Source organism: Wyeomyia smithii, chromosome 2 (assembly GCF_029784165.1).
Source record: "Wyeomyia smithii strain HCP4-BCI-WySm-NY-G18 chromosome 2, ASM2978416v1, whole genome shotgun sequence".
NCBI classification, from domain to species: Eukaryota; Metazoa; Arthropoda; class Insecta; order Diptera; family Culicidae; genus Wyeomyia; species Wyeomyia smithii.
In genome coordinates, this window is record NC_073695.1 from 227,796,295 (window position 1) to 227,821,896 (window position 25,602).

At 36.2% G+C, this 25,602-nt stretch overlaps 1 protein-coding gene across 1 annotated transcript in view; it reads right to left on the bottom strand.

Annotated features, from left to right (window-relative positions):
- Window positions 1–25,602, bottom strand: part of LOC129722108 (paired mesoderm homeobox protein 2A-like) — an 89,398-nt gene that overhangs the window by 35,621 nt on the left and 28,175 nt on the right. Inside the window, exon 2 of the mRNA XM_055675345.1 lies at window positions 10,807–11,003. Coding sequence (XP_055531320.1) covers window positions 10,807–11,003 — 197 coding nt within the window. The remainder of the gene's footprint in view (window positions 1–10,806; window positions 11,004–25,602) is intronic.

A 25,602-nucleotide genomic window follows, 5' to 3' on the forward strand; every position in this document is an offset into this window, starting at 1 on the left:
CTTCCTAGCGCCTCGAAATGATATGTTGGTGAAGTAGTTAAAATACAGCTATAGCTATCAAAAACGTCAAACCAATAAGACTTTTACTTCTCTAAAAGTTTTTTGACAAAAGCTAACAAACAGAAATTTTAACTTCATTTCTACTCCCAGGACAGTTAGAGATGGTCGGGTTCGGCATTTTTCAAACCCGTACCCGACCCGTACCCGAATTTTTTTTCGGTTGAAACCCGAACTCGAAACTTTTTTTTCGATCAAACACCCGACATTTTCAAACCTGAACTCGAATTATTTTTTTTTTCCCACCAAATTCGAAGCCGACCTGTACCCGACACTTTCAAAAATTTTCACAATCTCTACAGGACAGTACCATACAGGTGGAAAGGTCTGGTCGTGGGCTCCAATTCTCCGTAGGCCGTAGAATCGTATATCCGATGGCAGTTATGGAATACTTAGTAGCTGATAATGTTTTGAAAATGATGAGAAATGCTGCCGAAATAACAACAGAACGAGAATCAACCCACGTCATATGCAAATGGCAATTTGCAATGACGAGAAATTGAACAAAATTGATGGATGTCACTATTGCGAGTGCGACACACCAATAGCGCTTCTAAGCTTTTGATTGTGAAGTAGTTAAAATATTTCCACCACTCGCTAAACGCTAAACTAAACCAATCACGGATGCTGTATTTTTCTACAATAACTAAAAGTAAAAAGCACCTCGCTTCTTGGTGATAAACTCAAGATTACTGTAATAATTGATAATATAAGGTCGTCCCCAAAAGGAAGATTGGTTTTGGTTTTTACAAGACTAGGGACATGACTGTATGGCGATGCTATCCACATAGATGGAAGATCCAAAATCTAGCGCTAGGGAAGGTGATCTGCTGGATCATACATACACGCTATTAGCACACACAACTATAAACAGTGGCCAAACGACTGAAAGCGAACGCGCGAGATCCGGACAGAATCACTAACATGTCCAGACATATTCAGCAATGCTGTGCAATGCGGTCTGCCAGTATCCTCTGTTGCTTGGTCTGGCATGAAAGGCTGCGATCAAATGAGCGGGTACAAAAACCATACAAACATGGTTTTGCAATCATCACCTGCTCAGCCCTGTTGCACTGAGATCAGCCGCTGCTCTGCTTGAAATTCAATCATTTGGTAGTGGAGTATTTGTGAAGCTCTCGATGTTTTCGATTTTTCAATTTGTACCCAATGTTCCCTATAGATTTGACTCAGAGTTTGGGGAATTGTTCACATAAAGTCACTATGCAAAAAACACGCTTCTGCATCCGTAAACGCGGAGCATTCGCATGAATATTGACAGCTACATCCGCATCATGCATCATACGGATAAAAGCAAAGCAAAGCCTTGGTGCTATATTCCGTATCGGAATTCGACCTTCTGTTTTACTATACAGCCGACTGTTTAGTTTACAGGACAATTGCGGGGCTAACGCTACGATCCTACTGACACTAACAGTCTCTCCCGAGTCGGGACTCGAACATACGACGACTAGCTTGTTAGGCCAGCATCGTACCTCGAGACTAGCTGGGAGCATGCGGATAAAACCAATGCGGAAATTTACAAAAATATCGCTTAATGAAATTTTGGATTGTAATTGTGCATACGAGACCACTCTTGAAGTTTTTCAACTAGAGAAAATCCAAGCAGCAGATCGAGCTTCCAGCAATACATGGCCACAAACAGACGTTCAAGCCATATCAACATTGATCGCAAATTCCGTGTAAATTTTGGAAGGTAATTACGTTATATAGCATTTGTACACTAGCGCCGCATGGTGACCTTATCGCTACAATGAATTTTTTTTCGCTGGTGTGCGAAGCTGGCGTCAATGGTATCGCTATCGGGTTATGAATTGCTAGCACTGAAAACTTTACACAAGTTTGGAACACAGCTTAGACGTCTGTCTGCGACATGGCTTTATAGCGTAAATTAAATTGGTTTTCGTGATTCTGATGCAGATTGGCTGGATAAGATTCCCGATGGAAGTTTCCTGAAAATCCCTTTCGCATGAATGGGACAGTGCAGCTAATTTCTGCTAATAAATCACATAAAATCAGTGAGCGCAACCCATCTATTAACGAATTGTATTAACTATCGATTTTTACACTCAAATCAGAACTAGATATCGTTGCTTGGCTATACTCATAACAAGTGATATGAAAATGTTAAAACTTGATAGCAGACACCAAAAAAAAATTATTGATTTCATTTGAGTCCTCAAAAATCCTAAACTTATCGGAAATCAATTACTAGTGGCTACGCTTGACGTATTGCAGTCTAAATTTGTATGAAATTTTTTTGAAATAACTTAGTTTTTGCAACCTATATCCACCCTTATGAGTATTGTGCGCTTCCGCGTTTGACCACACGGCTCTCGCCGTAATTTTGAGCTGTTGTAAAAATCAACATCACGGGCTCATGAACGAATGATAGTGAGATACAATGGATTACATAGGAAAAACATGTTTTTTTAATGAAAATAGATTGCGCTTAGTGAAATTTAGTACTAGAAAGTTAGAATGTTTTTGATTTTTGATTTTTGAATGTTTTACGATTATGATTACGACGAATCTTGTTATTGCACACAAGACGGTCCCTATGTAAAAGAGTGGCCAAAATTACCAAAATGCGAATTTCATATTCAGGATGTTTCGAGCACATGATTTTGTAGTATGTCATCGATACACTAAAGTCGCTTTTTACGCGGGGGATACATGTCGCGTAAAAAAAATCCGCGTAAATTCCGGAATCCGCGTAAAAAAAACCGCGTAAATTCCAGAATCCGCGTAAAAAAACCACTTAAATTCCGGGATCCGCGTAAAAAACCCGCGTAAAAAGCGACCTTAGGGTATTTTCATTATTTTTGAATGAAATCTTGATACAAAAAACGTTTCATGTTGAAAAATCCCTTCAAAGTTACCTATTTCAGAAACGGAGAAAAATAGTTTTTCTGGATATTTTGGAATATATAAAAACCTTCCACCAAAGGCTAAAAGCCTCTCTAATAAAGAAAAAAAAACCTACTGAAGCTATCATGATATGTTCACATATGAATGAAAGCTTATTAAATTAGTTTCCTGAAACAGGATGGGTAATGGATTTCAACCGTACTGAGTCAGTCGCAGGCCACATTGAAAATATGCCTAATTTTCCTATTTTTGAACACCAAAAACATTAAATGTAAGCACGTGTAAGCACAGCACCTGATAGTGTGTCTGAGAGCCCTACTTGTGCCCTTCAAGAATATGTGTGTAAAATTTGCGGAAAATTTGCGTTTTTGTAGAAAAAGATGCGCAAAAATTTTCCATGTTTTTGCAATTTTCCAATTTTTGGGTGATTAATCAACAAAGCTTTTCGAATATTATAGCAATTTGGTCCAAAACACACTAAAAAACGTGAAATTATTAGAATATTTGGTTTATTAGAACATACGTTGTTTAAAACATATGTTAAAAGTTTGAGTAAAATTTGCGTTTTTGTAGAAAAAGATAATTTAAAATTTTTAATTTTTTAGGTGATTTTTTGGAGTTTTATGGAGACTTATCAACGTATGTCATAGCAATTAGGTTCTAAAACATACTGGAAAAACTTAGAATTAGTATGATTATTTAGTTGTACACACTTTTGTAAAAACATATTTTTTTCATTTGGTTTGGAAAAAAAGGTTAATATTAGCAATAAATTGATTTTCGTGTGTATCTTTATTATTTCAAACCGAAGTGTTTTTTATCAACCCAAAGTTTTTTCCTGAGATTTAGCGATTATTCATGTGAAACCTTACTAAACCGGATAAAAAATTAATTATTATCCCAAAAATAATTCCCAGTGTTTGTTTTATGAAAACACGGCCACGCAAACTTCTCTCACCAAACACAAATATCACTGCCAGAGTTAAACAAATGGTTCGAGCTTGTTACAGTTACAGCCGGAGTAGAAGCTGTGTACCGGATATGTCGGCATACAGCATTAACAAATGGAGGTTCTCATGGTCGAACTTTCCAACATTGCAGTCAGGTTTCTGATACAAAAAATTTCATTGAGTTAACCGTCAATCTCACAACTACTCCCACGCGTAAACCCGCAATCTCACACATACTGTTATGCTCTTGAATCATGCGGCTCATGTGTCCTTTATTACTGACTGATTCTAGTTCATTCCTTTGAGCCGGTCTGATTGCTTGTGTATGTGGAGGAAACAAAGTTTTATGTGTGCTTTACAGTTTTGAAGTTTTATTCAAGTGTTTTACGAAGAAGCGAGCAATGTCTTACGAGGAAATTAATAAGATCGATTGAGTGAGTTTGTTCATACAACCTAGAACAGAAAATATTATAAATGATTGCATTGAATTGATCAAGCACCGTTTTTAAACAGTTTTATACAAACAAGACCATAGAAAACTGTATCAACATTTGGTGGCTCTACAATCGAGATTTACTAAACCGTTTAGTCTTCAGTAGTTTTGTTTGAATAGAATAGCTTTACAACTTTGCTGAAGAAACCATATCTCTTGGATGTTCCTACTAAAAGTTAGATTCGTGCGCCATCTCTGCGGACAAATCGCGAACTAACTCTCAAAGCCATAACCCTTTCCGACCGAGCCCACACAACCCGATCAGAAGAGCATAACTAAAAAATTACAAAATTCTATCAACGTGAGATACAAATATCATATTTTGATACAATTTTGTATTTTTCCATATAATTTTCAAAACAAAATTGAATCTGAATGAGTTAGAATAACAAAACGTGAAATGAAGTAGTTCTGAAACAAGTCTAACTAATTTTTCGTTTTTATCAAAACCTGTTGTTTCTAACAATGTTTGTTATTATATTGTTCTATATACTATCTTATTTTGTTAGAAAGCTGATATATAAGTAACAAATTTTGATATGTGTTTGATACTAGTAGAATCATTTCTGTTATAATTTCTGTTATTTTAACACCTAACGGGACCAAATTGAAAACCCAGCCTGAAAGGTTTTTCCCGTAGCAAACTAACAACTTCTGTTACATTTTTGTTTTTTCTTTCTGATAGGGAATTGTGTAGGTAAAAAATGACTAATAACAAAACCTAAATCGAAGCAAGTCCTTTTTAAAAACACTTGCTTGCTCCTTTTTTTTATTTTTCGTAGCAGCTGCGATGTTGACACTAGCGGTGTGAAAAATAAAACAACGAATAGGACGTCCAAAAAGCGAGAGAGAAGGTTTTGTTTAAGTCACCTTCTACCTACGCAATTATATAAGCCCGGTCGGAAAGGGATAAGAAGCGTTTTACTATTATGTGCATCTATGCTGAAAACAGTAATCGTTTATCTCGTTCCACTAACGAGTTATTTACGTTTATTCTAAAACACAAGACATTTGCCTCAGTTTACGTGGTTTTCTATAAACAGCCCCTTGTCAGTACAAAACTTTTCTTATATGTCATAATCATCTGCAATAAAAACCAACAATTTGGCACAAACAAATTAATTTTGGCCGGAAATTTTAATTTTCCGACCATTGTGCATTGGATATTTTTTCAGGTGTCCCATTGAGGCAATCTAGCGAGTGGTCCACTAAAGGAAAGGAATCTACCTAGGGTGAAAAAACCCTATATCATCAGCAGAAAATGAAGGAATAGGGTAAAATAACTTACAGTGGACCTCTTCCTAATAGTGGACCAGGGATGTTACGAATGTGATTTTTCATACATCTGTAGATGCGGATGCAGATGCGGATATGTGATTACGGATGCAGATGCAGTCCATTTTCATGATTGCAGTCCATTTTCATGCGGATGTTCCGCATTCGCGGATGCGGATATTTCAAGCATCCCTTGTGTTTTGTATTGCTTATTTCACATGACCATGACCCTCCCCAGTGCACAAGTTATTTAAGCGAGCAGTAAATATACCAAGGAAAAATTTTCTACAAAATTTTGTGAAGCGTAATTTTTTTTTTTTTTCAATATCTGCATGGTATGATGCGGATGTCAATTTTCATGCGGATGTTCCATATCAGCGGATGCGGATGCGAAAATCCGTAACATTCCTATAGTGGACCACTCGTCAGGTTAACTCGAATTCGCTGAACATAAATCGGAATTTTATAAATGTTTCTCAAGATAATGATTCGAATTGACTGGATCAGATGTTTCCAAATGAAAGTTATTTGAAAGTTTGTGCATAAATTGAGTTAATCTGGCGAGTGGTCCACTATAGGAAAGAGACTTAATCTGACGTGTGGTCCACTATAAGTTATTAAAGCAAAAGGGTCTACTATAGGTTATTTTACGCTATTTGTCTTCACCTCCAGCAAGGAGGATGAATTAACCTATAGTGAACTTGGGGGATTTTCAGAAAATTCCCCGCGGGAAACATCTTATCCAACCAATCTGTATCAGAATCACGAGAAACGTTTATAAAATTTTCATTAATGTTAAGAGAATTTGAGTTAGCTTGTCGTCCTGATCAGATTAACTCAATTCATGAGCAAATGCGAGGGGTTTCCAGAGAAGTTCCATCAGGAAACATCTTTTTCAGCTAATCTGACACCAGAATCGGAGAAACATTTGTAAATTCTAATTTATATCTAGAGAATAAACAATTTTTCGTCAGGCTGGTCCACTGAAGGAAGTGATCCATTCGAGGTAGTTCTACCTTATCGGCATTGCGATCATTCCAATTGCATTTTGTCCCAATCACGATATAATTTTCTGTATTCCGATTTAAATATCCACAACCGAACACGCAAACTTATCTCCGCATCTGCAGATGTTTTAAAAATTACATCCCTGGTCTAGAAATTAACTGATACTTTATTATTGAGGATTGCATTTGCAAAAAAAGGTAGATTAACCAACAGTGAACCCCTTTCCTATAGACTTGGTCTTCAGCAATCTTCTTTTTTGTAAATGCTTGGTATTTTATATCGATCGAAATTATAGGAATTGCATTAAAAAAAAATTGTCAAAAAATTTAAAATAAAATCAATTTTGATAGTACAAAATAAGAATACAAATTATAAGTATTTCCGAATAAATTTGACTTCATTATCTACAAATACTGAATTTGTTCAAATACACTGGGGTCTATTTTTTCCCAGTTGGTTGTACCGCGTTTAAAAGATTAGAGAAGATTTTCTTATGTTAAACTTGTTTTATACCGCGAACAATTAACCCTTTTAAATCGCGTAAAAAAATCCCCTTACCTTACCTTACCAAACAGTCCCAAGCCGTGGTGTGGCCTTTGCTGTACGTAAGAGTCGTCTCCATTCCACTCGGTCCATGGCTGCAGTTCGCCAGCTCTGCAGTCTGCGTAGGGTCCGCAGGACGTCTTCCACCTGATCGATCCACCTTGCCCGCTGTGCACCTCTCCGTCTCGTCCCTGACGGATTGGTTTCAAGAACCATCTTTACCGGGCTGTCGTCTGACATCCTTACAACATGCCCAGCCCACCGCAACCTGCCTATCTTAGCGGTGTGAACGATAGATGGCTCCCCAAGCAGCTCCTGCAGTTCGTGGTTCATTCGCCTTCTCCACACTCCGTTTTCCATCTGCAGTCCACCGAAGATGGTACGCAACACCTTCCGCTCGAAGACCGCAAGGGCGCGTTGGTCCTCCACAAGCATAGTCCATGTCTCATGCCCGTAGAGGACTACCGGTCTGATCAGCGTCTTGTAGATGGTTAACTTGGTGCGGCGACGAATTCTACTCGATCGCAGCGTCCTCCGGAGACCAAAGTATGCACGATTTCCTGCCATAATGCGCCGTTGAATTTCTCTGCTGGTATCGTTGTCGGCAGTTATCAGTGAGCCCAGATACACGAACTCATCAACCACCTCGATTTCATCACCACCAATTTGAACTCGAGGTGGGAGGTTAGCACTGTCCTCTCGTGAACCCCTTCCTTTCATGTACTTTGTCTTCGATGCATTGATGACCAGTCCAATCCGTTTGGCTTCAGCCTTTAGTCCGATGTACGTATCCGCCATCTTCACAAAGGTCCGAGCCACAATGTCAATATCGTCGGCGAAACCAAACCGACTTTTGGAATATCGTGCCACTCGTGTTCATCCCCGTTATTGTAAAAAATCGCGTTTACAAAACGCGTTAAAATAACTGGCGTAAAAAATACCCTAGTGTAATTTTCAACCAAATACGATAAAATTGTCAAATTTGAAATCAGAATGTACTCATTTGGCGAAAAACGCAATTTAATTTTTGGAAAAAAATATTGACCGCCTAAAATTGATATGTTTTTTTAAATTCTTTACAAATTTGCTTCAAATAATGTATGAGTTTATTTCTTGCCGTTATGTTTTTCGTAGCCATAATTCGAAGAAAATAGAGGTTTTTGACGAAAAATTACACTATTATCAAAAGAGGGGCGGTTTAATACTTCATACGGAGTTATAACATTTTAAACCATTGCGAAAATTGATATTGCTAATTCATGTTACTACGCGAAATGATTACTAAAGTTATCAAATAAATGAGGTGAAGAAATATTTTTCTGTTTTTCTCCTAGAAAAATAACACGATACGATATTTTTCCTGCCGTACGAGTACATGGTTATTCAAAAGAACGAATGGCGATCGGTGATTGCACACATCGAATAAATAAATAAGTTTTGAAATACTCGGGTCTTGCTAGCGGACGACGAAGGAAATCGGCTCTGGTTCTCAAACGCATGGCTTGGGCTATACCAAGGGTCAAATTAGGGCTTGTGGGGGCCCAGGGGCCAAGTAACATGTGGAAGCCCTTTTCGAGTGTCAAAATTTCAATAAAGGAACCATTAATACAAAAATCTATGTTAAAGAAAGCTTATAGAAGGATTGAGTCAGATTTGTTTAAATTCTAGTTTTTTTAAGTATGACACCAAGTTTTTTGTATCGTGAGTCATTGGAAGTAAACTAACTTGAGAAATAATTTAGCAAATTTATCATAGCAATTAATCATTCAGAATAAAAAAAAATTGGTTGAAATCTTCGCCTTAAGGTTTACAACCATCATTTGATCCATAGAGGCTACCAAATTAACTTATTGGGTCGTGTAGTCTGCAGAGGTTTGCAATCAAATGCCCAGTTCCAGTTTTTGTTCCTCTTCGTGAAGACTTAGTGTTCACGGTCAGTGTCCGGTCTACAACGAGCAAAGGCACCACCTAGTAGGAGCTAATCGATGACTCCATCATACCCACCTAGGGCCAATCACCGTCGGGTTTTGCTTTTCCAGCTTACCGTTATTGAACCAATTGCCTCGGGAATGTCGCCTTACGATGGTCGTTGTTGGTCTGCAGAGACGAACGGGACACGACCGGTTCGATTCCCTTACAGTTCAATCAATTATTCATTTCATTAGGAAATGAATTTTGATTCCAGCTGGCTTTGTTCTGTTATTTTCGGTTGTTTTGTCTTTCGAGTCGAGTATGTGGCAGTCATTTATTTCGGCTCACTATCAACTGTGCTGTAAAAATGGCCGCTTCAAGATTTCTGCTTTAATACCCCGAAAAGCGCAGCGGAGGGGTTTTCTTTTCCGACCACGAACACTGAATGAGGCTGGTATAGGAAAAGAAAAACGAGCAAAGCAACGCGTCACCCCGTTTGGAAGGTTTTCCATGATGAATTAAATTGTTTCAATGTACTGACATTCGCTGGCGGGGTTTGGTTAGGGGACCCGGCGGAAAGCGAGACTTGTCTGCGGATCCTTTTGTTGCTACGTACTTTATGTTGTATAAAATGTGCGCACATTGCGGCTGATCTTCGGGGATTAAACTGCCTTCTTTACGGAGCCGATGTTTGACGGAGACACAGAATGTTGAGAAGAAAAAATTGAAGATTGATTGCTACCTACGAAACTACTCGAGTCTTCCTTAGTGTTTAATAAATGTTTTGCTAAAGTTGTTGGATTGAGAAAACAACAATTTTGGATTAAAAATGTGTTTTTAAAGAAAGCGATTTTCATCATTCTTTGGTAGATATAAAATAAACACGGATTGTGTTCAAAATTGTCACACTAAACATGCGACAAGCAGCAGATAGGTGATAAATTCACAACCCTTCAGGATTTATTGCATCGTTGCCATAACGCACAGAACCACAGATTCTGCTTGCCATCATCGGTGGAGGCGGCAATCGACTAGATGTGCCAGTTTTGGCTTCCGATTCGACACCGCTGACGAAGGACATACACTTAACTCATACGGTCATACTCCTGTTGCGGAAAAAACAACCTGTAAACGAGGTGCCATGGCTGTGAAATATAGAATAGGGCACGCGTCGTAAATAATAAATTTTTATTCCTTCCCACTCCCGTTCCTAACAGGTCGTTTTTCCCGTCACTCGTCAGTTCTTCTCGATGCCCCAAGGAGTACAGCCGACGGAAGCAGATTGGTTTCGTAGGCAGTCGCTGCTGTTGCTGCTACTAGAGTATGCGTGTTCCAGCCGACCTCTCTAGGAATGGGAGCCAGGTTGTAGTCTTTTTTATTTCCAACGCTTTCCGGTTAACCGTTCACTTCTATGCGCAAAACGACGGTATGACAGGGGGAAAATCGTGGAGATAAAATATACTCTCAGTGACCCTACCGCTGCTGTCAGCCGGAGGCCAACAGCTGGTAAAATGAATTTAATCAATCAAGGTTGCCTCCAGAAGGCAGCGGCACTGCGAAGATAGTGGAAAAATGGCCAACGGATTACATGATTGATCTTCCATTTGGGTGAAGAACTAGCTATAATCCATTAGGAAGGCTTGGGGCTCGGCTTTACTACTAGCTTTAGGGAGAACTTACCTGTACCCTCGCTTCGGTAAGATCGATCTTCATGGCAATTTCCTCGCGGGTGTAGATGTCTGGATAGTGCGTCTCCTGGAAGGCCCGCTCTAGTTCCTTCAGCTGGGCTGACGTGAAAGTGGTTCGTATCCGGCGCTGTTTCCGTTTTTCCGCCAAGACCGAATCGTGACCGGAGTAGACCTTGTACGGGAGACCAGCTGGAGAGGGGATGGAAAAAACTGTGATAAGATATTCAGGCAGCGTTGAGATATCAATTAACTATGTAATATGCTAGAAACACAGACAAAAACTCCTTGAAGCATCGTACGGGGACTTAAAAAAATCAATGATACTATAATTTAGGTTTTTATGCACTGTTACGAGCTGAACTTTTATTTTCCCGAAAAATTCGACAGACTGACTACTTATTCCACTTTATGGTAAAACTAGACGGCGTTTTTTCTATCGATTTCGAGGTTAGGTTTCTTTTCACTTGACAATTTTGAGCGTTAAAATCTCAGCTTCCGACCAATTAATAGCGCTCGAATTGCATGCTACTCTATGCATGCGTCAGCGGTGCAAACAATCGATTAATTTTCACACACGTACTTTCAATGCTTTTCGAGAAAATTATTTCCAAAAATTGGGACAAAATTCAAGCACGGATTTAACCCTAAGGGGTTATACACCGTTTTTCTCGAAAAAAATAGGAAAAGTTCAAATTTTTTAAAAGCATGCAGCATTATATTGAACTCAAAATTTTCTTATAGCACAGTTTCTCAGCAACACAGAAGGTATTTGCACAAACTAACAGAGATAACAGTTTGAACTAATTATCAATCAATCCATCGTTCAGATGATAACAGTAGTTTTTCGTAAGCTATAAAAATAGCACCACCTGCTGCCGTGTTCGTGCTGCGTCCTGTATTCCGACAACAGCGCTAGCGTACGTGCTTGTGTTAAGGGGTTATATACCTTTTTAGTTTTCAAAAAACCGATTTTTTTTTTATTCTATTATCTTCAAATACAACATCTTGAGAACATTTCCACGAATTTTCATAAAGATCTGGGCAATAGGAAGAAAGTTAGAGCGATTTGCAGCGCGCCTCGCCACGGCCGCATAAGCTAAACTTGAAACTTTACACGCGATTATCTCGGAATAGTGTTTTCCGAAAAATGACTTTGCCGTGATCCTGATTGCGGAAAAACTACTGAACCGATTTACTTCCCCTTTTTTTGTTTAAATTTTCGTTATTAAATTCGCCGGTCCTTGAACGATCGCTTTTTGAAACATACAGTTACATTTTGCCGCAAAAAATTTTTTAACGCAATTTTTAGCACTCAAAACGTGCATTTTTCGGGAAAAACGTTCCCGTTTGCACTGAAAACAAAATACTCATAAAAGCGATCGTTCAAGGACCCGGCACACTCCTAAACTAATGAAATAATATGAGTTTTTTGATTTCGGTTGACCCGCTGAGTCTCTATCAGGATCACCGCAAGCCTCTGCAAAAAAATAGCGTTTCGGGGAAACGGCCATTACTCCAGTAATAATTGGTATATCTCAAAATTAAACGTATTTTTTTGTTGTTGATAAACTGTACTTTCAGAAAAATACCCCTTTGATGCAATGAAAATGGTGTTATGCACTTTAAAATAGATTCAAACTTCCCTCATTTTTCTCGACCAAAAAGGTATATAACCCCTTAAATTGGGAACTATGAAAAATGTAGGAGATTGCATGACAGTGCCTCAGACAGCGTTGTCGCGCGACGAAGGTTATTCGAATGAAATTTTGAAATGATCATATTTTAAGGCGATGGAGCTTGGTTCCAGTGTTACGTCTGTTAGTCTGTGGTATTTGTTTATAAAAAATATCATTTATGACTGAAGTTCTGGCCGTTTCTCCACAAGTCTTTTTAAGAGGCTTGCGGTGTTCACGATGGAGACTCAGCAGGTCAACTGATATCAAAGCAAAGCAAAGCAAAGCCTTGGCGCTATATCCCGGTCAACTGATATCATAAAACTCATAATATTTCATTAGATTATAGTTATACCGAGTTCGTACGATCATTTTCATAAGTAATTTGTTTTTACTGCAACTAGAAACGTTTATCCTGAAAAATCGGTGTTCGGAGCGCCTCAAATTTCAAGATTTTTTTTCGGCTAAGTGAACTTTGTGTTTCGAAAAGTGATCGTTCAACGACCGACGACGTTAATAACTAACATTTAAAAATGGAGAAAATCGATTCAATAGTTTTGCGGCAATCGTGAACACGGCAGTCATTTTTTGCAAAACACCATTCCGAGATAAAAATAAATTTAGCTTATGCGGTGACGAGGTAGACTTCAAATCGTTTCAAAAACTCCTTTTACTCGAATCTCTATAAAAATTTGTGAAAATGTTTCCAAGCCGTTGTACTTTAAGCTAATGCATTTTTTTTAAAGTTATGTTAAATTTGTTTTTGGTATTCTAATAAATTCCAGAGTTTTGTAACTCTAAGTGTTATGATCACAGCGTTTTTGACCCCCTTATGAATTCTTTTAAGTCCATTTGTCAACGGCCTAATAATAAAAAATAAGGCATTTCGTCAGTTGGATTCAATACTGGCACAACTCAAAATTCATAGTTTCGAGAAAAACGCTGTTGAAAATTTGCGTCAAAAATTCCTTTTTTCATTTTCGTGAAAAATTCCAATTTTGAGACTTCCCATTTTTATTGAACTTGTTTGGGTCTATCATGTGCATGTAATAAGCATGTTATAATAATTGTATATAACCTCATTTTTCTGCCTTTTTAGGGATATTTTAGATTTGGGCAATAAAGGCACATTTACTTATATTTCTGGAAATATTGTGAATTTTGCAACGGGTCTTTGTGAGATAAAACTGTATAGTATTTGGCATCGTTTGCCATCAATAACTCAAAACTGCAAAATGTTGAGTTGTGCCAGTATTGAATTCAACTGACGATTTCTTCCTTCTAAATCGTTTTTTTCCATTACACAATCGAATCATTTTTCGTTGCTTCAATTCGTACAGAATAAAGGAAAAATATCAACTTAATCTTCCTTTTTAGCGAATGCGAGTGTCCGGACCTTCCTCTTGATTCCTTCCATCAAGTTTTGTACAGCCATCTTCGTTAGCCTTGAACTACACCTCGTTGATTATTGTCTTTCGTAGCTTCTTGAGGTCCCGCTTGATGGAGCTCTGGTGTGTTGGGAGGGTTCCTGTCCTTTGACACCACGTGAATGTTGTTCGAAGCATACCACTCCACGACCTTTTTTTCCTTAATGACAAGATGCCAAATCCGGCCAAAACTGAACGGAACAACAGGCACTCCTTTCGCGGTGAAAATGTTGCTCTTCAAACCACAGAAACAGATGGCCTGTCACACGAGATATTTTTTTGCAAACTTCGACAGCTTAATGTGTTTGAAAGTCTCTGCCACATTTTCTCTTGCAGTAGCCGTATAATATGCCTATCTAGGAAGCTGTTTAAAGTCTGCCTTGACGTAAGCTTCACGTACAGCTTTCGCGATCGTTGTCTGATCGACTCATTTTGCTTATCGTCACGTTAGTTCGGGTTTTCGCGATGCGCGAGCAAAGTTTTGATGCGTTGCTTCTTTTTCTTCGACGCCATTTTCACAACTGAAGAGCAAATGTCAAAATCAAACGTAAGGTATGATAACATACACACACACATCTTTAAAATGAGTGGTGTTCAGATTTTTTTTGATGCACGATAAAAATAATACGGCAAATTGAAATTGATCAATTTTTGCCCATAACACGCTGAACGAGCTCAACGAACTGCAGGACGTATTTCCAATAAAAATATGACTCCAGAAGTGGTCCGAGGAAGACTAAAATTATATGTAAGAAATCAGCAAAATACTCCAAAACTAATTTGTTAATCGTCTTGTTCCTAATAAGCAGAAGAGTTAAAAATCTGCTTTCACAGAGATATCAGGAAACAAATTTTAGTTACCCGTCAAATTTACCAAGAGCTTTGCGCCCCCCTCCCCCCTTAGATGAGCCTCGCGACCCCCTTGCCGGTCACGGACCCCCGGTTGTGAACCACTGATCTAGAGTAAGTATCTAGATTTGAGTAGAAGATCAGGCTGGCAGCCTAAGTCCAATAAACAATAACAATTACAACCTTCCGTTGCATAGTCTGAAATAGTATTTATTTCAACTTTGCTTCACCACCAATGGGAAAAACAGTTTATTTTTTTAAATCCTAGATGATATTTGACAACGACGACTGCATAGTCTAAGTATCGAGCAAAGTGTAGAGCAAAGTAATAGTGTTGGAGCAAATAAAGTGAAAAATGACAAAAAATAGTAAAAAAAATCGAAATCAAAAATTTGTGAAAAATCATAAACATCAAGACAGTGAGAACAAAAAAACGAAACAAAATTGGAAAACAGTTCAAATACATTGTTTTACATATACGAGTAAAGCCTACTGTGGCACACGCTATGGTATCGAAATCAAATAAAATGCTGACCGTTTACAAGCCTTCCCCTAACGTCTCGCGGCGGACGGAAATAGTGGCATCGTTCATGTCTCGTTATGTCATAAATTGAGCTATATCCTGTAGAGTAGAGGACAGACAGTGTGACAATACTCGAGCTATCACTATCACATATTAGAGCACTTTTCTTCAAGCTTGTAATTATTTCTGCATTTTGGCTATAATGGTATATATTATAGAAAGGAGAGAATCGACTCGTCAATTTTCAATCCTATTTGTCCTGTAAAAGACACTGTACCAGTGCTTGAGCTGTGATCACTACAAAAGAAAGAATATTTTTTCAAGCTCGTGTGAATTTGGTCTCTACTAACCACTATGTGTATAATGAAAAGAGAAAATTTCTTATCTTTTCATTTATAGACTTGTTTGTCCTGAGAAGGACAGTGTTTGTATTGGAACAATTACCCCAATCATTAACCAAAAACTAATTTCGTTTCGGTTAATAGTTAATGAGCACTTTTTCTTCTGAATTCACAGCAGCCACCATCTACTTTGTCTATTCTATAGTTGCCAAATGTCTTCTGCCGCACTAGAATTGAACCGGAAAAAACAGGCAAAATCCAATCAGGTTGCCTTTCGCTTCTCCTGCCTTAAACACCACGGTCCTACACCAACATTTCAATTGAAATCTGACGCTCACTGTTTCTTTTCCAAATTGAGATGTTGGTGGGGGAACATAGTCTCAAGATTCTTTTTATGCATAAAAGCAGCACTGACATGCGGCGCGCGTTCATTTCTAATCTCGTTTTTGAAGCAGAAGCACCAGCAGCAGTTCTTAAATATCTTTCAAGAGATGATGCATATGAAGCACATACAAATTTTTCAAGTTTCGTCATTCTCGCATCTGTGTTTACGATCCGTTTTTGTTGTCTTAGAGAAAAAACTACCAGGTTCGAAAACGTAGAAGCGAGAAAGACGGAACTTAAAAAAGTCCTATAGTTGTATGTGCTTCATGTGCATCATGCCTCGGAAGATATTTAAGATTTGCTGCTGATGCTCCTGTTTCAGAAGCCAGATTGGAAATGATCGCTAGCCGCATACCAGTGCTGCTTTCATGCATGAAAATGAGATCATCTTTTTACGGGAACAGTTAAATGATTGGTGATACGACCAATCACGTGGTAGCGATGAAGATGCGAGGTGTGAAGACAATGTTTGGTACATTTTGCGATATCTGTGTATCGAAAGCGTGCACGTGATTGGTTGAATGATATTGATTGTGAATTTAATTTGGACTTGATGTTTGTTTTTTAAAATAACTTTTTTAACATATTATGTCGTACTATTGAAGCTCATAACAAATCTTGGAATACAGGATTCAAATTATGTATAAACCCTAAACATATGTGTCGAGCTTTACATCGCTTCAAATGATAGGAATGTTACATATAAAACGTTTCACAAGATGCGAGAGAAATCTGAAAATGGACCCTTGCGGATGGACCCATAGTCCTACTTCAAAAATGAATACAGAAGAAAAAAAAAGTAAAAGAACTACTAGAGCTTCAGCTTTAGCTTGACAACCGCACATTTTGTAGTTGCTCCTCTGTGATCGATCTGAGCTAGTGAAGTTGCTCATGAATCCATGTATCGTAAGCCGGGGTGAGATTGTGCCATCCCATGGCGATCACAGGACCAATCTTTCTTGAATGAGTTTTTGAATACTTAACCAAGAAACACAAATCTTTCGACCCGGAAGAACCAAGTTTACCTCGGAATCTCCACGATTGCGACGGGAAGGAGGGGTTGTGTCACTGTGGTAACTGACTGAGTCAGACAGTATTGCGCGCGAAGTAAACTCATTGCGAAGACGAACAAGGAGTGTTTTTCTTGTCATACCTTAATAAAAACATTGATCATGCGTCACTATTTCAGAAAGAAGATACAAAACTGAAATTTAAAAAAAAGAAAAAATAAACATGAGATCGGAAATTGAAACTCCACAAATAAATTATAAATTCGAGTTGAAGACTTATTTTTAAGCTGGAAAGGCTAAAAATTAAATAAATTATATAACTCTTTTGATTAATCCTGAGTTTGTATCAATTGTCAAAAGTCGAATGCTGAGCTCCAAAACCGAGAAACGAAAGCTAAAATTCGAAAATCCTGGGTAGAACTAAAAATACAGTAGAAAAAAAAAATATATTCGTAGAAAGTCTAAGTAAATCTTAAAACAGTTAGAAGCTAGAAGTTTCGACACAAATCAAATGAAAGAAAATTGAACTAAAGCTGTTAAAAATTGAAACAAAGTGTTATTGAGTACCTTATCATCCTAAAAATAGTTTACTCTTGTTAGAGTAATGAAGATACAAATTATGACGTACACAAGAATATTACTAACTTCAACCTTCATCCATTCATAGCGACATAATTTAACACCGGATTACAATTACGACAACATCAAACAAGTGTTTTCAAGTGTACAGCAAAAACTCTAGCAGGAAATTAATTCATCTCTGTTTCGCAACATTAAAGTTCGTCAGTCAACAGCAGCATTCATCCTGCCACCGGTAAGCCGCAGGAATCCTCCCAATAAACTTCAGTCCTTAAGCACGTGCAGACATTTTTATCCGCTTGCTGAAAATCCCTCACCCTGGTTAGCGAGATGTATCGTACCCCAGTGAACACCTCAATGGAAAAGCTCAGCGCACACACGCACGCTCTGGCATAATTTTCCGCGTATTTCGTCCCCTTTGAATTTGTTGTTTTTTTTTTTCACTCCTACTCGCTGTCTCCCTGCGTTCTTTGTTTTCCCTCCAAGCTCGGCCATTATTCATTTGAGCATAAGATAAATGACGACATCGTTTCTCTTCCACTCTTTTCCCCACGCAACTTTTGTTGGCTCTTTAGAAGCGCTACTGAGCGCTTGCTTGCTAGTCCGCCAGAAAAGGGAGCAAATCGGACGCGAGGAGGCGATTTGGGAGTGTTGGTGAAGATTTTTCCTCATTTTCATTTTCCACTCCAATTTGCGGCGCCTTATGCTACTACGTATCTACGAAGCACCAGCTGAGTTTTACCCGTCGCTGTTCGGTCGGTGTGTTAGTGTCTGCCATACCGGGCGACTCGTTCGCCCATTATACTTTATGACTTCTCGCGCATGTTCTTCGCAACGATAACTCCATTTCTGGGTGATCGAATTTTTGCTCGTTGTTTTTTTACTCTTTAAATCAATAAGTCGGTGGCGACACTGACTGCCATTTTGAGTGGGAAATTGATTTGGGAAATGAAACTGGGTCTTGCAAAGCGAAAAGTACGACTCATAGAATTGAAATTTAAACTGTTTTATTTTATTTAAGTCCATCGCCCCAGCCATGAAGCATATCTCATAAAATATGAATACCCCTCACTGACGGCTAGCTTCGGGATGGAAGGCTAAAATTGGTTTGTGTTTACATTGAAAATTTTCGGCAAAACGGCACTTAGTCATGACTAGCATTGGGAGCATATTTTAGTCTTGAAAACGCGTGACAGAGAAAACAAAGTTGAGCATTATGAACGAATTAAAGTGTTGCGAAATACGTTTTTTTTTCTTCACGAACTTTCCTGTACGAAACGAATGAAAGTTTTCCACTAACAGAGCGAATATAAACACTAAAAATCAGCTTTCTATGCAAGCGCATGAAAAAAGTGAGCAAACTGAAGCAAATTCCTCGGGTGCATTGAGGAGGAAAAACACCAACGACGACGACGATGCCGGCGAGGAGAAATTAGGTGTCGGTTTGTGTCGATGCAACTTTGCTCTGCTGATGATGATTCGCCTCCGCATTTCAGTTTGTTCGTCTGTGGTTTTCTTTTTTTTCTGCCCCTCAGAGCAAAGCTTGCCATCATTCCATTTTCATTGCCTGAAGCAGCGAGAGCAAAGCTGCACAGCTCTCGGGATTTGCAACGCAACGCAGGCTGATGGCAAGCGGTTTCGTCTTTTCGGTATTGATTTTTCAACAGGTTTGTTCTTTCGATCAGCCAGCAGCCAAGCTAATGTTTGCTTTTATCGTTTAAGTGAGCAAACGGCAGCCAAAAGGTGAAATATTTGAATTGTTCAATCGATTCAGGACGATGCGGTTAGGCGAATCGAACGGTGCTGCAGGGTTCGGTTGGATCGTTTTTTTTGCTAATAGAAAAAAGGTTGGCGACGAGGGTTTCGTTATGGAAGCCAACAGAATGGTTATCACAAATGGTATTTTTTATCGAACTCGATTTTTCCTCAATAGTTCCTTCCAAGAACTAATCAATTTGTTCTTGGAAAATCAACTAAAAAAAATAATAATATGGGAACGCTTTAAACCTAACGCGGACTTACGGTTAAAGGTAGTTGATGAAGAATAATTCAAATTCTTTTCAAACTCGCTCATCAAATCACGCCATGATATTCTGGTATACATTTTTAAATTTCTTGAATATTCTGCAATATATTTCTGTGTTTTCTGGGGTTTGTTTTACTTATGTGAACTTCTTGACAGTTTTGACTTTTTTTCGTTTTCATTTCCATAATGTTAATTTTCAATCGACTTTTTTGGCGTAATTTAATTTTTTAAGTTGGTTAATCTTTAATTTTGCTTATTTACTTAGCTAATATAATTTGTTTATAATTTAGTATTCAGTATTAGTATAATATCCGACAAATATAAAAAATTTGAACACGTATGGGCCAAAGCATTTATTGCTGGCGAAGAACATATCTTCTGTTCCGGGTACTTTCCACCGGAACAAGCTCATAAACATTCATATGGATTATTTTTCAAAACTCTAGAATCTATTATGTCTAACATGAAACCAGAAGTAAAACTGCATGTCTATGGCGACTTCAACCAACGTAATGCAGACTTTATCGTAGACATTGAAAATGAATCTATCTTACCAGTCGTAGGCGAAAACGAAACACTGCAGTATCTTTTTGGCAAATCCTCAGAACTCGGTCTATATCAAATCAATCATGTCAAAAACAAACAAAATGCATATTTAGACCTATTGTTCACAAGCTGCACTGAATACTTCTGTGTAGATGCATCATTGACTCCCATCTGGAAAAATGAAGTATTTCACACAGCAATTGAATATTCAATAGTAATGAATAACACTTCGTACCCTAGCGACTGCAAGTACGAGGATGTACCGGAATACCACAAAACTGACTTCGAACGAGTCAATTGTAGACTACGCATAATAAATTGGCGTAGTATTATTTGTAAAGAAGGAAATTTCAACGAAGAAATATTAAAATTTCATGATATAATTAATCAAATTATATCAGAAAATGTACCACTAATAAAAAGAAGACGAACGAACACCAACAAATATCCAGTGTGGTTTAATCCACAATTGAAGAACCTAAAAAATAGAAAACAAAAAGCACATTAAATATACAAAAAAGACAACAATAGCGAAAATCTTCAAAATTACCAAGAAATTTGCCGTCAAGTTGACGCAGCCATTAAAATTACGCATGAAGAACATAACCGTAAAATCGAACATCAAATCAAGTCCTGCCCAAAGAACTTCTTCAATTACGTTAAAACCAAACTAAAAAGTAGCAACTTTCCATCACGAATGCATCTTGACAGTAAATTAGGACAAACTAATAATGAAATATGTAATCTTTTTGCCACTTTTTTCAAGAAATATACACCACATTTGAAGAAACAGATCGCGACAGCGAATATTTCTCGTATTTTCCTGAATTTTCGAATTCTTTATCTGTCAATCAAATATCCGAATTCGAAATTCAGAACGCACTTAACAACTTAGACGCTACGAAAGGTCCTGGACCTGACAGAATAGCTCCAATTTTTCTCAGAAACTTGGCAGAAGAATTATCTACACCTTTACTATACCTCTTTAATATGTCTCTGAAGAATGAAATTTTTCCAGAACTCTGGAAAACCTTATATTTAGTGCCAATTTTCAAATCTGGCGCTAAATCTGACATTCGTAATTATCGTGGAATTGCCATTATTTCATGCATTCCAAAATTATTTGAATGAATAATTAATGAAAAAATCTTTCAGCAAGTAAAAAACCAAATCACAACTCAACAGCACGGCTTTTACAAAGGCCGATCATTTACCACAAATCTTTTGGAATTCATAACTTTCACTTTAACTGTAATGGACAACGGCAACCACGTAGAAGCTCTTTATAAGGACTTTAGCAAGGCATTTGACAGAATCGACATACCTTTATTGCTCTTCAAGCTCAAAAAATACGGAATGGAAACAAAATTCTTGGAATGGCTGCAGTCATACTTAACAAAGCGAACACAAATAGTCCGCTTCAAAATTCCTTGCAAAATCGTAAGGGACCTAGGCGTAATCTTAGACTCCAAACTTACATTCATAGAACATTATAATACAATTATCAACAAAGCAAATAGTATGCTGGGTTTTATAAAACGCTTCGGCCACAATTTTCAAGACTCATATAAAATCAAACTATTATGTATTACATACGTCCGACCAATTCTGGAATACTGTAGCATTGTATGGAATCCCTATATTGTAACACATGAAGAACGCATTGAATCTGTCCAAAAACAATTTCTTTTGTATGCGCTCCGTAAGCTAAATTGGACAGCATTTCCCTTACCATCATACGAAGCACGCTGCATGCTTATAGACATACAAGCACTTAAAGAACGCCGCGAACTTTCAATGCTTTATTTTATCAATGACATCATTTCTCAACGCGTGCAATCTTCTTAATTATTATCGCAACTAAATTTGTATGCTCCCAGTCGTCAACTAAGAGTATTCAGTATTTAGTATTTAGTATTTAGTATTTAGAATTTAGTATTTAGTATTTAGTATTTAGTATTTAGTATTTAGTATTTAGTATTTAGTATTTAGTATTTAGTATTTAGTATTTAGTATTTAGTATTAAGTATTTAGTATTTAGTATTTAGTATTTAGTATTTAGTATTTAGTATTTAGTATTTAGTATTTAGTATTTAGTATTTAGTATTTAGTATTTAGTATTTAGTATTTAGTATTTAGTATTTGGTATTTAGTATTTAGTATTTAGTATTTAGTATTTAGTATTTAATATTTAGTATTTAGTATTTAGAATTTAGTATTTAGTATTTAGTATTTAGTATTTAGTATTTAGTATTTAGTATTTAGTATTTAGTATTTAGTATTTAGTATTTAGTATTTAGTATTAAGTATTCAGTATTTAGTATTTAGTATTTAGTATTTAGTATTTAGTATTTAGTATTTAGTATTTAGTATTTAGTATTTAGTATTTAGTATTTAGTATTTAGTATTTAGTATTTAGTATTTAGTATTTAGTATTTAGTATTTAGTATTTAGTATTTAGTATTTAGTATTTAGTATTTAGTATTTAGTATTTAGTATTTAGTATTTAGTATTTAGTATTTAGTATTTAGTATTTAGTATTTAGTATTTAGTATTTAGTATTTAGTATTTAGTATTTAGTATTTAGTATTTAGTATTTAGTATTTAGTATTCAGTATTTAGTATTTAGTATTTAGTATTTAGTATTTAGTATTTAGTATTTAGTATTTAGTATTTAGTATTTAGTATTTAGTATTTAGTATTTAGTATTTAGTATTTAGTATTTAGTATTTAGTATTCAGTATTTAGTACTTAGTACTTAGTATTTAGTATTTAGTATTCAGTATTTAGTGTTGAGTAGTTCTCTAACTTTTCACCTTTTTTTACTTTTTTTTGTTACTTCTTGTTTTTTTTATTCTTGCTTATTTTCCGTCAGTCTATTTCCGCCACTTTTGTTGTGCCAATTACCGACGCCCAGGGAGGCGACTCCACCCAGGACCCTAACTTACGACCCGTTGATTAAGGGACCGGCGCCAACGGCTTTACTACCTCATGCGATGGAAGGCGTGACCCCAGAGATTTTTCGCCTCAGGAAATCTCCCGGTGTCGGCTAGAATTGAATCTAGACCTGTTGGGTTGGTTTTGAGTGGATCACGCCACCCCACAACCATCGACACCTATGTCGGCGTTGGGATTCGAACCCAAGCGTCGAGCGTGGTTGGCGGAGACGTTACCAACCACGCTAGGCCCCCGCCCTAGTGTTACTTCTTGTGTTTTCATTGTTTCCAATTGTGCACGTGAAGTACAATATTTCATCACCTAAATTTATTTTTCTTCTCTGCTTGACTTAAAACTTTATTATTTTTTCAACTATTTACAGTGTTTGATACAGTTTTTTATTTTTAACTACAACTACAATATTTTTCGATATCTTCTTCATGATTTTCTTTGTTTTTTTTTATTTTATTTTATCTGATTATTATGACAGTTTTAACTTTGTATTACCTTGTCGATATTTCAATCTTTTTTAGTATTTTGTACTTTTTCTTTTTTATATATTTCAATTCGTTGACTTCTTTTGTAACTTTTGTGTGTTTGCAAACTTTTCAGACATTTTCAACTTGTTTTACACTCTTAGACTTTTTTACCATATTATTTTTATTCAATTGTTTTGGTTTACTGGGCTTTGATTTTATTTTTACATATATAGGTTTTTTGCCTCTTTGCCGCATTGAAAACATTTTAATCTTTCTTGTATGTAAGATTTCTATTTTTTTTTTTGTCTTCATCAACTATTCTGATTTTTTGTTTGAAATTCATGTACGAATTTGGTTGTTTTAGACTTTTTATTTTCAAACTGTTTTGTCCCTATTACCTTTCTGAGACCGTAATAAATATTTTTGAGTTTCGCTTTTCGTTCACTTTTGACTCCTTCGACCTTCTGAAAACAGTTTAACTCTTTTACATTCCTGATTTTTTAAACTGTTTGACTTATTTATTATTTTACGTTTTTGCGCTTTTTTGCCGAATTATATAGGTATTTCTGTTATTTTCAATCGTTGGACTTTTTTTTTGTTTTGTGACTAAAAAATTATTAGATTGTAGATTAGATATTGTCTAGATTTATTTGACGTTTCATTTTCAATCGACTTTCTGGCTTAATATATTTTTTTAGTTTTGTCATCGGTTGTATTGCTTGAACAACTTACCATATTTTTTTTTAAGGTTATCGACATCTTTACTGTTAATTTTTTCGAAACTCTTCTATTTTTCACGTTTTGGCCTTCTCTTTTTATTTCAAATTCGTGGTTTTTTAAGTTTTTGAGCTTTTTTTTGTTTATGTTTTGCAAAATCTTCAAACTTCTCACTTTTTCATGTTTTTGCCTTATCTGTCGCTTTACCCCTTTTATTTTGCTTGTTTCATCCCCCATTTCTATAGAGTCTTATTTTTAATTGATTTTTTTGGCTTTGTCGTACTGTTTTGAGTTTATTCTTTTATAATTTTGTTTATTTAAATAACTGATTGAATTTATTTTTACAGTATTGACTTTGTTGGCTTTCTTTATTTTATTTATCTATCACTTTTATTAAATTTTAACTTTTTTTTAGATTTTTCATTTCCACTTTTCATGTTTTTATTTTTTTTTTTATTGCCGTATGTGTTTCGTACTTTAGAACCAGAGTCCATTTCATGTTTGTGGTTGACTTATAACCTTTTTTCAAATTATTTTGTATTTTAAATAGTTTTTAAATATTTACTTCAATATACTCTTGATCCATGCGTTGTTTTATTTATTTTTTTTATATGTGTGTACTTTTTTCCCTTATTTATGACTGTTATTATATTTTTGACTTTGTGTTGATCTGTTGATATTTTAAACTTTTTTACTATTTCGTTCTTTTTCGTCTTTTTGGTCTTTTATACTTTAGACTTTTTTCATTTTTATAACTTTGTGAGTTTTTAATTTGTTTCTGATTTATGTCCCGTTTTTAGTTGTTTTTTTTATCGTTTTTCCTTTTTTACAATTTGTTTCTTCATTAACTATTTTGAATTTTTCTATTTTCATATGATGTGAGCCTTCAAATTATTTTCGTTTTTTTTTATTTTTCGACTTTATCAACGATTTTAACTATATTGGCTTTTTAAGATTGAAATGACTATTTTTGAGTTTGATTTTTTTTCTATATCTCTGACGCTTTCGGCTTTTTGAATTTAGTTGAAAAGTTTCCCTTTCTTGATTCTCAATATATATGTTTTTATTCCACTTCTGGCCTCTCTTGCCTATTTGTCGAGTTTTTGTTTTTTTTTTATTTTCATTTTGTTTTCTATAATCGTTATGTTTTCGATTTTTTATAAACATTTCAACTTTTTGACTGATTTGACCTTCATGGTATTTTTTTTTAATTTTATTTATACATATATGAATTTGTGACTTAAAATTGTCTACTATTTGATTTCTTCTCTTTTATTTGATTTCTCTGACGTTTTGT